This window comes from Cuculus canorus, chromosome 9 (genome assembly GCF_017976375.1).
Source record: "Cuculus canorus isolate bCucCan1 chromosome 9, bCucCan1.pri, whole genome shotgun sequence".
Lineage (NCBI taxonomy): Eukaryota > Metazoa > Chordata > Aves > Cuculiformes > Cuculidae > Cuculus > Cuculus canorus.
The window spans coordinates 27804831-27819206 of record NC_071409.1 but is presented as its reverse complement, the minus strand read 5'-3'; the positions used below and the strand labels follow the sequence as shown (position 1 = coordinate 27819206).

The window sequence follows — 14376 nt, the reverse complement described above, 5'->3', positions numbered from 1 at the left end:
CCAACACAAACCATTCTATGATCTATGAATGGTACATAGTGTCATCTTCTTTCTGCCTCTGTTGAGTCAGATTCTGTTAGTAAGGATTTTGTTCACTCAAGGGATATTGTTCTTAGGACACTTAATAAAAATTAAGTTAACTGAGGAAACACTTTTTGAAAGTATTTGCAAAGCTTTCATCTCACAAATGAGAGCTTCCGCCTTGAGAACCGTTCTTTGATTCTATGCTTATCTTTCACCACAAGGTGGTACATGTGCCATGTCCTGGAGGTGGTGTATTCCACCTTTATGCCTTAACTCTTTGTCTGTCTCCACTTGTTGGCTGCAGAGAATTAAATGGCATGTACAGCTAGCAGTGCCTTGACCTGTATCCTCTGGAGGGCTGGGCTTAGCTCCTGCTTGCTGTAAGCCACCAGTTAATTTGGTACACTCTGCTTTGATGACAGAAGGCGTCTGTCCTCATTTGAAACACCTTGCTATTCAGTATGGCTAACAGTCTCCATTCACGAGATGTTCCCACTGGAACTGTGGATGAGCTGCAAAGCAGGGCTGTGGTTCGTTGCCGGATCAGCTTAAATTGCTGAGGCTGAAATACAGCGTTGTGGCCAGAACCTCAGTGTGTTCGCGCCTGACCCACACAGTGTTAATACAAGGACATTAAGCTCCAACATCCCTCAGTCTTCTGTTCTTGTACTGCTTGGGGAAGTCTTTCTGTCTCAGTTGACCACCATTACCAGTAAAATTACAGGTACAGCATCAAACTTGCTGAGGTTGTTATGAGAACTTGTAGTCTTCAGCCTTGTTTGGCAAAAGCTATGTGTACATTGGCTCTAAGCACATCTCTGCATTCGAGTGCTCTGCTGACTCCAGGCTCTGGAGAACCTCCTGTGACCAGTGCGTGAGGTCTTGATTCAGACTCGCAGTCCTTCTGTTCATCTGTGGGCTCAGCTTTCTCCGTCTCTAAAATGGGAATGATGACTTCTCAAATTCATATGGCTGTTTGGGAACTTTTTATTTAACCGTTGAGTCGAGGGGAGCTCATCAGATGTAAAGTCCTGTGCGAGTTGCAGGTGATTATTTGCACTGAGGGTCATTTAAATGTCAAGAGTTTTTTTCCTCGTTCCTGATTCTGATATGACTTTAGCATTCTAGCAGTAGGCGTAGGAGTGATATTTTCTGCTGGCATTCTCCACTCATTGTGAAATATGCAGTGTATCTAAGCAGAAAATGACAGATGAAGTAGTGTTGATACTATGTGTAGTGGCAACTCTCAAATCTTGCTTCTCCCAGTAAGCGGAGGGGTTCCTGTTCCCACCTGAGCTTCATTATTGTAATCAGGTAAGAAATTGTACCTCTGTGTAGAGCTACCCACCCCAATGCGAGAGGTGATGTGCCCCTCTGTGTGAGGAGAGCGGCCAGGGGCATTGCCTCCTCCTGCTTTGGGTACCACCTAGGGGATGGATGCCATGCTCTTGTGGCTTTGACCTCCATCTTATCAATATTGCAGTTGTATTTTAATAGTGGTAAGGCAGAGGTCTAATTGGAGCTGCTGATCATAGAATCACTAAGGCTGGAAAACACCTCTAAGCTCATCCAGTCCAACCATCAGCTGAACCCTGCCGTGCCTGCTAAACCATGTCCCCCGGTGCCATGACTGCACTTTTTTTGAACCCCTCCAGCGTTCGTGACTCCACCACTGCCCTGGGCAGCCTCTGTCATGGCTTTGAGTAAGGAATTTTTTCCTGATACTGCTCTAAATCCCCCCTGACACAACCTGAGGCCATTTCCTCTCATCCTGCCAGGTGTTACTTGGGAGAAGAGCCTGGCACCCACCTCACCACAACCTCCTTTCTGGGTGCCGCTCAGGGTGATGAGGTCTCCCCTCAGCCTCCTCTTCTCCAGGCTGAACAGCCCCAGGGCCCTCAGCCACTCCCAGGACCCATGGGTTCCGGACCGTTCCCCAGCCTTCAGTGGTGTCTCACTACTCTTACACAACTCAGCATATTTTGCAGTCCTTTTGGCACAACAGGCTGATGATACAACTGGAAGAGTTTGCTTGCAAGCCGTGTTGCCTTGATGAGGGAAATTGTTTGTGTGAAGCCATTTCGTGTACCTTCTTTCAGAGGTGTGTAATTCTTGCCTTGAGCCTTGGGCAAAGCTGCCTTTTTGCTGTATCCCTTGCAGTTGTCTAGGCTGAGAAGGAGCTATGAGAAGCTGCAGAAGAAACATCTAAGAGAAGCTCGAGGAGAAGCCAGCAAGAGGCAAGGGGAGAACGGGTTTGAGATGAGCCAACTGACCAGGAAGCTGGAGGTATGTAATGAAAAACAAGTGCTAATCCAAGTTTGGATGTATTAACTGTCTTTCTAGGCTTCACTGGTGACTGAATAGTCAAGTAGGAGGTGGGCTATGAATCTTGCTTAAAAAGCACTCTCAATCTGCTCTCCAGAAGTAGCTCTTCTCAGCTGCTTGTGTAATGAAGACAGTTTCCTGCGTTAGGACCTCTAAGTACACAGGGCAAATTATGCCACTGTTTTTGTTCTTTGACTAAATGAAAGGAAGAAGGTGTTGGAAGGGTAATCAATTACGTGAATGGAACAGATTCCAGTGTGGTGAGGCTGTCATCTCATTTCTTTGAGGAGGAGGGAGCAATGTGTCAAGCAACTTCTCAACCTTGTCTCTTCTTCTAATCTTTCTGCTATGCTGAGCTCAACCACGCTGTTTCTTCTTCTACTGTCCCCTGAAGATGTGGTTAACAAACACACCTGACCGAGGCAGTGTCCGATTTCTGGACCAGAGATTAGCATTAAAATTGTGTAGCTCATACCTGCCATCCTAGTGATTGCAGTGGCAGCGTGTTTGGAAGCTAAAGCCAGTCTGAATTGTTAAACCTCTGACAGCAAATCCATGCAACCAGCCATGAATCTGTTAGCACTTAGCATTTGTAAACAGCAGTAATTGACACGTTTTAACTCAGGAGGGAAAGAAATACAGCAGGCACAGTGTGTGAGGGGTTTTACACTGCTGAGCTGGTGCATCTGATGACTGGCTAATGGTTTCCCTGCTGTGGGAAAGGGTGCACGAGGATATGGTGGGGAGGGAAGGCAAACAGGGATAGGAACTAGAGTTGTCAGCTGCGAAGATATACTGCTCCCAGCCATCCCTGCTGTCCTTGCAGGAGTTCCGACAAAAATCACTTGACTGGGAGAAGCAGCGTTTGCTTTACCAGCAGCAGGTGGCATCGCTGGAGGCGCAGAGGGAGGCACTGACGAAGCAGTCTGAGCTCCTTCAGGTACTATTAATACCTGCTGAAAGTTTTGTTGTGTTTGTGGCAGCAGGCAGGAGGGGAGGGAGGGAGAGGCTGGTGGGATTGCTCAGGCTCAAATCCAGCTCAGGTTGTCATTGGAAGGACTTCTAATGTACTGTTGGAATAAGGTTTACTTGTATGGAAAAAAAATCTGTAGTCTGTCAACGGAGGTTGGGTGTACCTCATGTCGTTCCCCCCGGCCTTTCTCCACCCTTCTAATTAGTAGAGAAGTAGTAGGATGTAGCTTTCCCTGAGAGGCAGAGCCCACAGCGTAGGACGCTTTAAAGTAGCTGTTACATGATGTTGTCTAGTTCAGAGCTGTGTACCTGCCTGTAGATAGAGATCTGCTGTGTAGGTCCAGTCCCGAGGATGATGTTGGGAAACAGCCTTCCTCTACAACGGACACTTCTGCAAAGTGTTGAAGTAACAGCAGTTTTCAGCTCTCCCCCCTCTTTTATTGAAAAAAAAAGTCTTTTAAGGGCAACTAGTGGTGGGGCTGCTGCCCCTGTGCAGTGGATTGCTCGGAGAGTGAGCAGCGCCGCAGCAGAGCAAGATGAATTGACCCAGAGCACAGCCATGAAGTCACACTGACACAATCACAGCAGACACTGATAAGAAGCTCTTGCTGGGGACTTTACGCTTAATGGGCTCCTGAGTTGCTCTTGAGTGGAAGCTCCTGCAAGGAGGAAGCTTGTGATGACAGGATTGAAGCTGGCTGTGACGGGGGCTGTGTGAGAGGCTGACACTGGTACATCTACAAATGCAGCAAGAGTCGTTGAGCAGAAGGTCTTGCTGCTCCGCCGTCTTTCTATCATTGCTGGCTCCATTGTCTGGGAGCAGCTGTGTCCTTGGAGTGCAGGCTGGTAGCCGGAGTGCAGGCTAGTAGCCTGAGCACAAAGGACTCCGCTCACTGCGCAGGAGCGTGGGGAATTTTTTCCTAAGTGATGCAGATGAGTTTGGTGCATGGGTGCTGTGAACAGAGTCAATTGATTTAAAATGCCCAGCATGAAAGTGCTATATTTTTGCCCTGGATGTGTCTATGCGTTTTGTATGCTTGCTTGTTTCTCTGGCACAAGGTCAAGCTAAGATCTGTGACCATGGAGTGCTTCCCTTTTCTATTCTTTCAGTGAGCGTCCCCTTCTATCTTCCTGTGCAGCACAGGGGAGCCTGGCATTCTTACCCAGGGTGAGCACCTTTCTGCAGCCTTTAAAGTCAACAGGTGAAACTTGGAATTTTGTGCTCTCCTGCATGTTCTTTGGCTGGAAATAAGAGGTGGCTTAAATGTTTTCTTAAAGCAGCAATTAAATGTTCAGGCAGTGTGATACTCTGTCTTGAGTGGAAAAAGGCTGTGCTTTAAACTCTTGCCCCTCCTGATTACATTTTCTGTCAGGACAATTCAAATAATGAAAAGGCTGTAATCAAAATTATACCATAGTCTCACAAACACACAGTTCCTGGAGTGCTCTCAGTTACGAGGCATTATGTGTCAGGTGGCAAATCAAGGCATGTGGTGACCTTGAAGCTGACAGGAATTGCTACTCCGAGAAGCTGGGAGTAAAGGACTACTCAAATATTTTGTTTCAGCCTTTAAAGATTATAAGGTGCTGTACAAAAAGGGAATAGAGGAAATGAGTATTCTTAGAAGCTTAAAGGAGAGCTGGCTTGTTAAATTTCACCAGCTAGCTAGGTGGAAAGAAATGCTGTGAAATAAAGTATTGTGCCTATAAATTATAGCCCATATAGTGCTTGCTACTCATGTGCTTCTTGTAACTCTCTTTGTCTGTCGCTAAAACAAAGGGACATTCAAAGCAAGCATTCTCACAAGCCATCAGAACCAGGTATTGGCTACATAAAGCAAACCATAATTGACTGCTGCAACCAGGTTGGGTTTTTGATCTGTTTGGGCGTTGTGTTTGTTTTCCATTGTGCACCCGGAGCTGCTTTATGTCCTGGTGGGGGATTAGCGAGTGGGTGCTCTTGCTTGTGTGTGGTATCTGCAGACCTTGCGTACTGCCGTTTCTCCTGGTGTAGCCTGAGGTTAATGAGCGAAAATCATAGGGAGCTTTGTCCTTAGACAGTTCACACTCAGAGTGGCTTGAGAGCCTTGTTGCTCAGATGCTGTTTTGCAATCACAGGGCCCCTCAAGCTTTTTAGTTCTGTTTGCCTTCAGAAATTTTATCCATCGTGTAACCCTGAAAAGATCCTTTTCCAAATTCCCTGGAAGGTAGCATTGCTTGCTTTGAGGTGGTGGTTTCTTATACAAAGAAATCACCAGTTAGTTTGAATGCAGTTTTGATAACGGTGTTTTCTATAGTGTAGCTTTATGCATACCAATTGCTTTTGGCAGACTCAGCTTGCCAATCAGAAGCAGCTTCTGGAGTCGGTGGAGCTGGCTAGCCGCTCTGAAATCCAGCACTTAACCAGCAGGCTTGAGAGGGCCAACGGTACCATCTGTGCCAACGAGTTGGAGGTGGAAAGGCTTCACATGAGAGTGGATGACCTGACCGAAAGCAATCGGATGATTCTGGAAGATCAGCAAAGAGTTCAGGAAGAATTAAGGCAGTCCAAGAAAATGTTAGAGGTCAGTGGAGGACCTGTTAGGAGACTGAAGGTAAAGCAGTGCTTGTGTTAAATGGCAGGAAGGCTCTTCATCCCAGAGCTCATCTAGAGCCTTTGTAAGGTTTCCCATTGGTTTCCCATTGGCCTCAAAGCTGGCTTTCTGGCTTCTGAACGTGAGAAGAAACTTCTTTCCTGTGAGGGTGATAGAGCACTGGAATGAACTGCCCAGAGTGGGTGTGGAGTCTCCTTCTCTGGAGATACTAAAACCCGCCTGGACACGCTCCTGTGCAACCTGCTTGAGGTGACACTGCTTTAGCAGGCGATTGGACTGGATGAGCTCCAGAGGGTCCTTCCAACCCTGACCATTCTGGAATTCTGGGATTTGTACCCATGAGGTGCTCTGCAGCATTTCCAAGGGTTTCTTAAAAATCTGATTAACCTGTCCTCACATTACAACAAATGGATTTGGTCCATCTTGCAGCAGTCATTCTCTCTCCCTCCCATGCAGGTGCTACAGGATGAGAAGATGGAACTTAGAGCAACCTTGCAGTCTCAGGAAGATTTCAGTGACAGCTCCAAGCTGCACCAGGAACAGTTACAGAAAGAGCTGGCCAGGGTGACAGAATCTCTTCTCACAAAAGAAGTCCTTATCAGGTAGCACCCGTGCCTCCCTGGTACTTATGCTCTTGAATCCATACCAGTATTCCATGTTCTCCCACTGAAGATGGTAGAAGTGTTTTCATACAACTGGATCAGCATTGGTTGATACATAGAATGGTACCTGTGGTTCCTCACAAGTGCTGTGCACAAGCGCACTCTTGATCAGTGAGTGCAGAGATAGGATGAGGGGAGTGGTTTTCAGCTGACAGACGGGAGATGGAGATGAGATCTGAAGGAGAAATGTTTTGTTGTGAGGGTGGGGAGGCCCTGGCCCAGGTTACCCAGAGCAGTGGTGGCTGCCCCATCCCTGGAGGGGTTCAACGCCAGGTTGGATGGGACTTGGAGCCCCTGATCCAGTGGGAGGTGTCCCTGCCCATGGCAGGGGCTGGAACTGGATGGGCTTTGAAGTCCCTTCCAACTCAAACATTCTGTGATTTAGTTCAGGCTGGCTTTTTCAGTCAGCCTGAACTCGAGCGTAGTCTGTCATCCTGCTGACACATTTGCATGTTCACAGTTGTCACCTCAAGAAGGTGGTGTCTGTGTTCCCTGCATTAGTGAACTGAGATTAAAGTTGATGTTTCTGCTTAGGGCTCTGGAGGATCGCTTGCGGGAGAAGCAGTTGTCTTCTCCGGGGTTGGAGCTGGAGCATGCGCTGCTGCAGCTGCAAAATGCCCAGAAGAAGGAACAGCACTTGCAGTCAGAGGTGACTCACCTGGAGAACAGGTAGCCAGCCGCTTGCTTCCCTGCATGTGCAGTGAAACTGGGATAACAGTACAATACCTGCTAGATTGTATTTATCAAGTTAACTGGTCCCACTGATTTTTGTTGGCTTGTCTGAAATATCAAAGAGCTGATGCAACTAAGTGCTGTTCATTTTGCAGTTCATTAGTGAGAGTGTTTTGCTAATTGGTGGCTGCTTTTCACTGCACACTGCGGGCGTGCTTGGTGTTGTAGCTTGCTGAGGCTCAGCACCTTCAGTGGGAGCAGGTTATGGAACCTTTGTCAGTCAGCGGCTAGGAATCAGATCTGGACCTTACTGTGAGATAAGGAGTATAAACAAGTCTTCCTCTCTGTTTGTGGTTTCCAAACTAATGTTTGCATGGGAAGTTTGTAACCTTACTGTGGTAAAAAAACCAAACAAGGCACAGCTATTGTTTGCTAGGATCAGCTTCCTGGTCTCTTGGAATGGTTTTGGTAAACAAAGACAAAGGATCGGTAAGGAGCTTACCCATGCTGAGAGTCTAGTGTCTGTTGTGACAGACATAGAAGACTGGTTGGAAGATCAGAGTTTCTCTGACCGCCTCCTCTTCCCTGGGGTATTCTAATCTGTATTTTCACCTTTGTCATCCAGACTGGTGTCCTCAAACGCATTGTGTGTACAGCTGAGCGAAGAGCTGGATGCGAGTATCAGAGAGCTGCAGTCAGTGGAAGAGCACCACACCGAGTCAAAGGCAGAGATTAAAAAGGTAATGTCCCTTTGTTCCTGGAGAGCAGGAAAGACCCCTGTGGAGTCAGCCGTTTCCATGGGTCTCTTGCCTCTGCAGAGACTGCCGGTGCACAGTTAGCAAAGCTGAGGGTGGGATCAAAGCCAGGGGTGTTAAGAAGGCACTGCTGAAGGGTAGGAAGGAGCTGAGAGGATGCGTTTGCAGGTTTCTGCATGTGGCTGTGTGATTGTCTTTGTGAGCATCTCTTAGGCCTACCCTGGCATCGTGCAGGATTTTATGGTGTGGAGATACCTGAATTGGTGCTGGAGGGGCAAATACGCCTAGAAATTAAGGCCTGGGATCCAGAGTTTAAACTTAATACAGGTTCCCAACAGGATGAAGAACCAGAAGGGAATAGGTTTTGCCGTAATATATCCTGTCACACTTGAGACAGGGCTTCAAATGTCTTCAAGTCCTTATGTGAATAAGGGAGTTTGTTTCTGGCTTGTTACTGAGACAGGAGCTCAGGGGCTGGAAGAAAGGGAGCAGCTTATCTGCCTCGAGGACCTCACCCTAGTAAGGTTCTATGCGCATAGAGGCTGACCTTCCAAGAGGCGTGGCTTTTAATAGTGGTGTAAATCGGTTATTGTGAGAGCTCTCACTGGAGCCTTGTTAGAAGAGAAACCTTAACTGGGCTTGAGTGAAAATCCTCCCTCCTGTGAAAACTTTTCATCCTTTACTCTCAATATACAGAGGTGCAGATCTTGCCAGATATGCGTGCTTGGTTACACATTTAAACAGCCACACAATAAATGAACCTCGTGCTGTTGGGGAGGAAAGAGAGATTTATTATGGTTGTTTCTATTTTATATACTTGGGAGGCACAGAGGTGACACAGAGATAAATCACCATTCGTGTAATATTTACATGGCCAGGCAGAGATCATCTGGTTCAATTTTCTAAAATGCTTGTAATTCGCAGAAAAATCCTGGCGGTTTGGGTGGTTAATGTTTCTGGCTGATGGAACGGAATGCTAGTGGAGAAATGATGCTGGTCTTGTTCTGTTATGTCACTGAATAAACACACGGTGTGCCTCCTGGAATACTGTATGCGGTTCAGGTCTGCCAGCTCAAAAAGGATGGAATAAAACAAGATAAGATATGGAAAAAGATGACCAAAAGGATGGAGTGTTTTTAATACGAGGAACAGTTGAATGGAATAGGAGTTACCAAAATGGAGAAGGGATAAATGAGATTGAACATACTAAAAATAAAACCATGCCTGTCATGTGAAAAGTCAACAGGGAGCGATTATTCTCTCATAATCTGGGGACTAGTGGTCATCAAATGGATTTATGAAAACAAAGAGGTATATTTTTACCCTGTGCTCTTGGAAGCTTGCCATGGATAGCTTCAGTTGCTACAAGCTGATAGCTATTCGAAAGACTTAGGGCAAATTCATGGAAGCAGAGGCTGGCTAGAGCTATTTAAAGATTCCCTCTCTGGCTCAGGAGGGTGGAGTGGCAAATTGCAAGGTTATGTGATGGAAGTGTTACCTTGGTAAATGCTTGGGAATCTGTTATTGGCCATGGAGGTAGACAGGTGAACTACAGAGACTGCGATTTGATTGGTTACGGCTCTTCTGGAGCTCTCCACAGCATGTAATTTGTGCCTTGTCAGCAATTTGTGGTGTGATAAAGGATTGGGATGAGGCGGTTTTCAACCAAGAAGGACAAGCATGCACAGAGGGCTTGTTACATAGAGCTTTTTGTTTTCCTGTATTCAGACTTCATGTTACCATGTACAAAACTTCTGCTTCTTTGCTGAAACCTCTTTTAAAAGCTTGTGGGTGGTATGTGCGTATCTTCCTTCAGCTGAAAGAGCAGCTCTCTCGAGCTGAACAAACTCACAGCAGTGAGCTGGAAGGGATGAAAAGGGAAATCTCCAGGTTGACACATGAGTTACTCCAGCGGGACATCTCAATCACATCTACAAGCATCACCACATCGTACCTAGAGCAACGGCTGAGAACAGAGCTGGGAGAAGCAGAGAGGAAAGCGGTGGAGCACAGGGTAAAAAAGGCAGAAGGCTCTTCTGCTGTGTCTCTAAGGGACCTGAAGGCTTGGGATACCTCCCTAGCTTTTAGCTGCGTTAATAGTTTTCTTCTCTTTTCAGCTTCTGATAAATGACTTTGCGACCCTTCTGATGAAGTCTTCTAATTGATGGTGTTTGCTGCATCTCTCTTGCTGATTTTTTTCAAACCTGTAACTGGCATCCCACAGAATTCTCTGAGATCACTCATGCTAGCATGGTTTAAAACAAAAGTAAACAGCTCTGCAAGGTCTCTGTAGGGTCTGTGCAGGACTTGTGGCCCCAGACTTGAATTGAGGGTGGAAAATGCCTGTAGGGTGGTGTGGGCATTGTGTTGTGCTCTTTCTTCTGAACTTGCTGTTTGCCTCAGTTTCTTCAAGTAATTCTGGCCCAGCTGGAAACCTTGAGGCTGGAAAACTGCCATCTCTCAGAGGTGCTGGAGAAAGGGAAATGTGATGTGCTAGAGGTGCATGTTAGAGACGGAAAGGGGCCCCTGTTGTTCCCTGCCTGGGAGTAGGAATCGTCTGCCCAGGCCTTTCACAGTGCCTGGTAGATTTCAGTGAGCTTAAAACCCAAGCGAAAGGAGCAATTAGTGGGGAAACAGGGCCAGGAACACCGAACGCCTTGTTCAGTCTTAGAGTAGTGAGGGGAACTATAGTAGTGAGGGGAACTGTGGAGAATGAATTGCAGCAGAAAATATCACTGTAGAGCCCTCATCTTGGTTTCTTCTCCATGGGGTCTGGCCCACAGTCTTTAGTACATTTTGTTGCATTTCCATTTTAGAAGCAGCAGTGATGAGAATGACTTAAGCATCTAAATTTAATAGAATGGGCAAAAAGAAGTGGGAATGTCCCACGAGTAGGAATTATGCAAACGATATCCAGCCTAGAAGGGAGAAGGTGGGTGGGGAGGCGTATGCACAGCCTTTTGTAGTCGTTACCATGGGCCTTTGCTATTTGGCATGAGAGGATCTAGAAGTGTTCTTGCCAACAGTTTTGCTGGTAGATCCCATGGAAGGTGGTTTCTTGGGAAGTGCAGTTGCTTGTCATCCTTAGCTAAGCCACTGCACTGTGTTCCTTTATGCCTGCAGGCAGTGTCTGGTGGAGCTGACTGCTCTAATAGCCAGAGAGTTGCTCGGACACAGCCAGGGTTCTGGGGTGCTGTCCGAGTGTGCCCAGGCTCAGCCAAGTGGCTTCTTAGCTGAGATGAGTGAGGGAATTGCAGGATATGCAGCTAGAGGACAACTCAAGGTCATACAGTCCTTGTTGTTGTCCCAAAGCCAGAGACAGATACATCTGAACTATTCCTGGTCTGTATATTCCTGCCTTCAGAAGCATCCACTGGTGAAAGAGGAAGAACAGCATGGTGTGTCTGGATGCAGACACAATTAGGTGTATAGAATTTATTTGCTTTTCTGAAAGCCTTGAGAATTTTGCCAGTGAAATTTGGGTTTAGATATGCCTTGAGGAACTGCTTGCTGGCCTTTGCTCTGGGTTTGACTACGGGGACTCGCAAATCAGAAGTTTTGACTGTAGCCCTTGTCTGCCTGCTAGGGAAAAGATGTCACTCTGAGAGCTCATGGTGAAGACGCTGCTATTGCACTCAATAAATTGAAGTCAGAGAACTGGCAATTGCGGAAGGATCTAGCAGAGGCCAGAGCGAAGCTGGAGCTCAGTCAGCAGGACTGCCAGGATGGACCTGAGCGCCCTGCTCCACTCATGCAAGACAGAGAGCCCGAGGCCAGGGATGTGCAGTGTAGGTGAGTGCTGTGTAAGCCCAGTGATGCCACTGCCTCATGGTGAAGGAGGATGTGTGGGTTTTTAATGGCTAGCTTTGTGGTGAAGAAGGCATGGGGATGTGTGGGTTTTTAATGGCTAGCTTCATGTATAGTATCTGTCTCCAGCATGTAGTATGTATGGGAGAACACAAAGGACCCTTTTGGAACCTGCCTTTATGCTACTTGTAGTGCAGTAGCTTGTAGTCCCAGCTGGTTTGCATTCTGCGAAACCAGCGAGCGTGACTGTCTTTTGACTGCCATTGCCTTTTTCTTCAATTGAGCGGCAGTGTGTGCTCTTGTTGATGTGGGGAGTAGAGTTGTGACGGGTGGCTGCACTCCTGTCTGGTGCAGTATTGTAGTCATTAGTATATGTAGCAGCAGGATAGTGAGAAAGAATTCCCTGGGGACTGGATGTGCATGTGCAAGTCCTATGGAAACAGGAGCCAGCTTGGATGGCCCGGGCCATTAGTAACCTGTTAATTGTTAGATCTGTGAGATTTTGCTGAAGTTCAATGTCTAAGAGGCCAACTGTTGAACCGTTGTGTTCAAACCTGCCTTTCAGGACAACTCGGGAAGCGCAACTCAAATGTGATGAACATCACAAGCCTGATGGGACTCTTCAGCATCATCCAGGGGAGCCCCAGAGATGCGGGGCTGCTGAAATGGAAACTGTGACTTCTGAGAAGGGTGAGCAGCCCACCCAGACCAGCAGGAAGAACTGCTCGGAGTCATTTGCTTTGGGTGCCTTGCTGGGAATGGACTCTGTGCTCCATGTGCTGGACAACGACAGAGGTTTTGCAGATGAAGCATCTAAGCAGTCCCCCGCAAATAATCAGAGAGAGTCTGTGCCTTTGGTAAGCAGGGGTATAGAAGCTGGTTGCAGTTCAAGAGCTGAGGATGCAGCTAGCGTCTCATCTGGCAAAAGGAGACAGGTTTTCGAATGTGTGGTCTGGCTGCGTGGTGTGTGTGATTCTTTAGGCAAAGGTTGAATGTGAAACGGGGAGCAAAACTGCTGCCGATGGTTCATACCTAGACAATGGGAGCCATATGGTTATTCTTCAGAACTCTGGGGAAGGGCTTATGTTTGGTGTGACTGGTAAGCTAATCCCATGGGCTCAGGATCCTCTCCATCTGGTGCTGTGCTTCAGTGTGCACCATGTACTGCTGCTGTCGCATCAGAGCTCTGCCTTGCCTTTTGGCGTGAGTCTGTAGGAGAGGGCTGAGTAAGAAGGACACTGGGGAGCTGGAACATATCCAGAGGAAGGCAGTGGAGCTGTGAAAGGTCTGGAGCCCAGAGGTTCTGGGAGCAGCTGAGGGGTCTGGGGCTGTTTAGTCTGGAGAAGAGAAGGCTGAGGGGAGACCTCATCACTCTCTGCAGCTCCTGGAAAGGAGGTTGTGATGAGGTTGGTGCTGGGTTTTTCTCCCAAGTAACGAGTGATAGGATGAGAGGAAATGGCCTCAAGTTGCACCAGGGGAAGTTTAGAACGGGATATTAAAAAAAATAGCTGACAGTGGTAAAGCCGTGGCAGAGGCTGCCCAGGGCAGTGGTGGAGTCTCCATCCCTGGAGTGGTGAAAAAAATGTGGCTGTGGCACTTGAGGACATGGTTGGGAAGCAGCGGAAGTACATAAAGGAAAACAGATCACCAGTGTGGGTCCGGTCTGGCCGTTCATTGCCTGCCCTGAAACCCGTATTCCGAGAGGATCTGCTCACAGCTCTTTATGAAGACAAAGAGCAAGATGTAGACTGAAGCGTGGGGCTGCACTGGCACACACAGGACAGAACTCCTGGATTGGGAGGCTCTTGCTGTTGGCTGGAGCCTGTTGGGTGGGACATTTACCATGAGAGCCGAGTGCTTAGTCTGCCTGAATAGACGAGTGACATGAGAGCCCTTCAGAAGCTGAAACTTGGACTGAAGGATACCTGATATCCCTTTGTTTCCTTTTAGAGCCCCCTGCCTACAGCTTCAGTTGGATCTATAGCTGCAAGGTACCTGGAAGAGGAAGAACTGAGATCCCAGCACGTCCTGGAGAGCCTCAATGCTCACATTGAGGAACTGAAAAGAGAGAGTGCAAAGATAGTGAGGAAATTCGGACACTGTGAGCAGAATGTTTCTTACGGGACTTGAATGCTGGATTACTGGTACGGTCCCACACTGCAGCTGGGGAGGTACCTACAAACCCGTTGCCATTGCAGCTCGAGTACAGGCCGCATCTCCCACTTTGAGAGGATTTTATAGCTTAAAATTTTATACATGTGGAAGCCTTGAAATAAAACATAACGGAAACTAACCTCTTCTTCATGCAAATATACAGAGTAAATCTCTTGTTGCTTATCTTGCCTTTGCACCAGGAACTTTGATTGACACCTTTTCCATCCTTTCCCCCCTAGAGTAGTTTACAGTAACAAGGAAAATAATTCTTCTTCCTTTTGGCTGCCTGTGTTTTTCCCTTAGTGGAATTTCTTTTTATTTCCTGACTCTTGCGACCTCTGCCCTTTCCAATTTGTGCAGGATCTGGTGTCTTTATCTTGCCTTGCCTGGTGCTTGAAGCACTGCACAATA

At 47.4% G+C, this 14376-nt stretch overlaps 2 protein-coding genes across 16 annotated transcripts in view; one reads left to right on the top strand and one right to left on the bottom strand.

Annotated features, from left to right (window-relative positions):
- Positions 1 to 14376, bottom strand: part of ANAPC13 (anaphase promoting complex subunit 13) — a 259639-nt gene that overhangs the window by 8960 nt on the left and 236303 nt on the right. The gene's annotated exons all lie outside the window — the stretch shown is intronic.
- CEP63 (centrosomal protein 63) overlaps positions 1 to 14376 on the top strand; it is a 77874-nt gene that overhangs the window by 9616 nt on the left and 53882 nt on the right. For 7 of the 15 annotated variants that reach the window (XM_054074048.1, XM_054074036.1, XM_054074042.1 and 4 more), the window contains 10 exons: positions 2185 to 2310; positions 3176 to 3289; positions 5652 to 5885; positions 6372 to 6517; positions 7112 to 7246; positions 7875 to 7989; positions 9821 to 10018; positions 11591 to 11796; positions 12377 to 12668; positions 13762 to 14096. In XM_054074048.1, coding sequence (XP_053930023.1) covers positions 2185 to 2310; positions 3176 to 3289; positions 5652 to 5885; positions 6372 to 6517; positions 7112 to 7246; positions 7875 to 7989; positions 9821 to 10018; positions 11591 to 11796; positions 12377 to 12668; positions 13762 to 13941 — 1746 coding nt within the window. In that variant the 3' untranslated portion in view covers positions 13942 to 14096. Of the gene's footprint in view, positions 1 to 2184; positions 2311 to 3175; positions 3290 to 5651; positions 5886 to 6371; positions 6518 to 7111; positions 7247 to 7874; positions 7990 to 9820; positions 10019 to 10407; positions 10504 to 11590; positions 11797 to 12376; positions 12669 to 13761; positions 14100 to 14376 lie in introns of those variants that run through there. The other 8 variants (XM_009570190.2, XM_054074040.1, XM_054074041.1 and 5 more) reach the window with 8 other exon arrangements.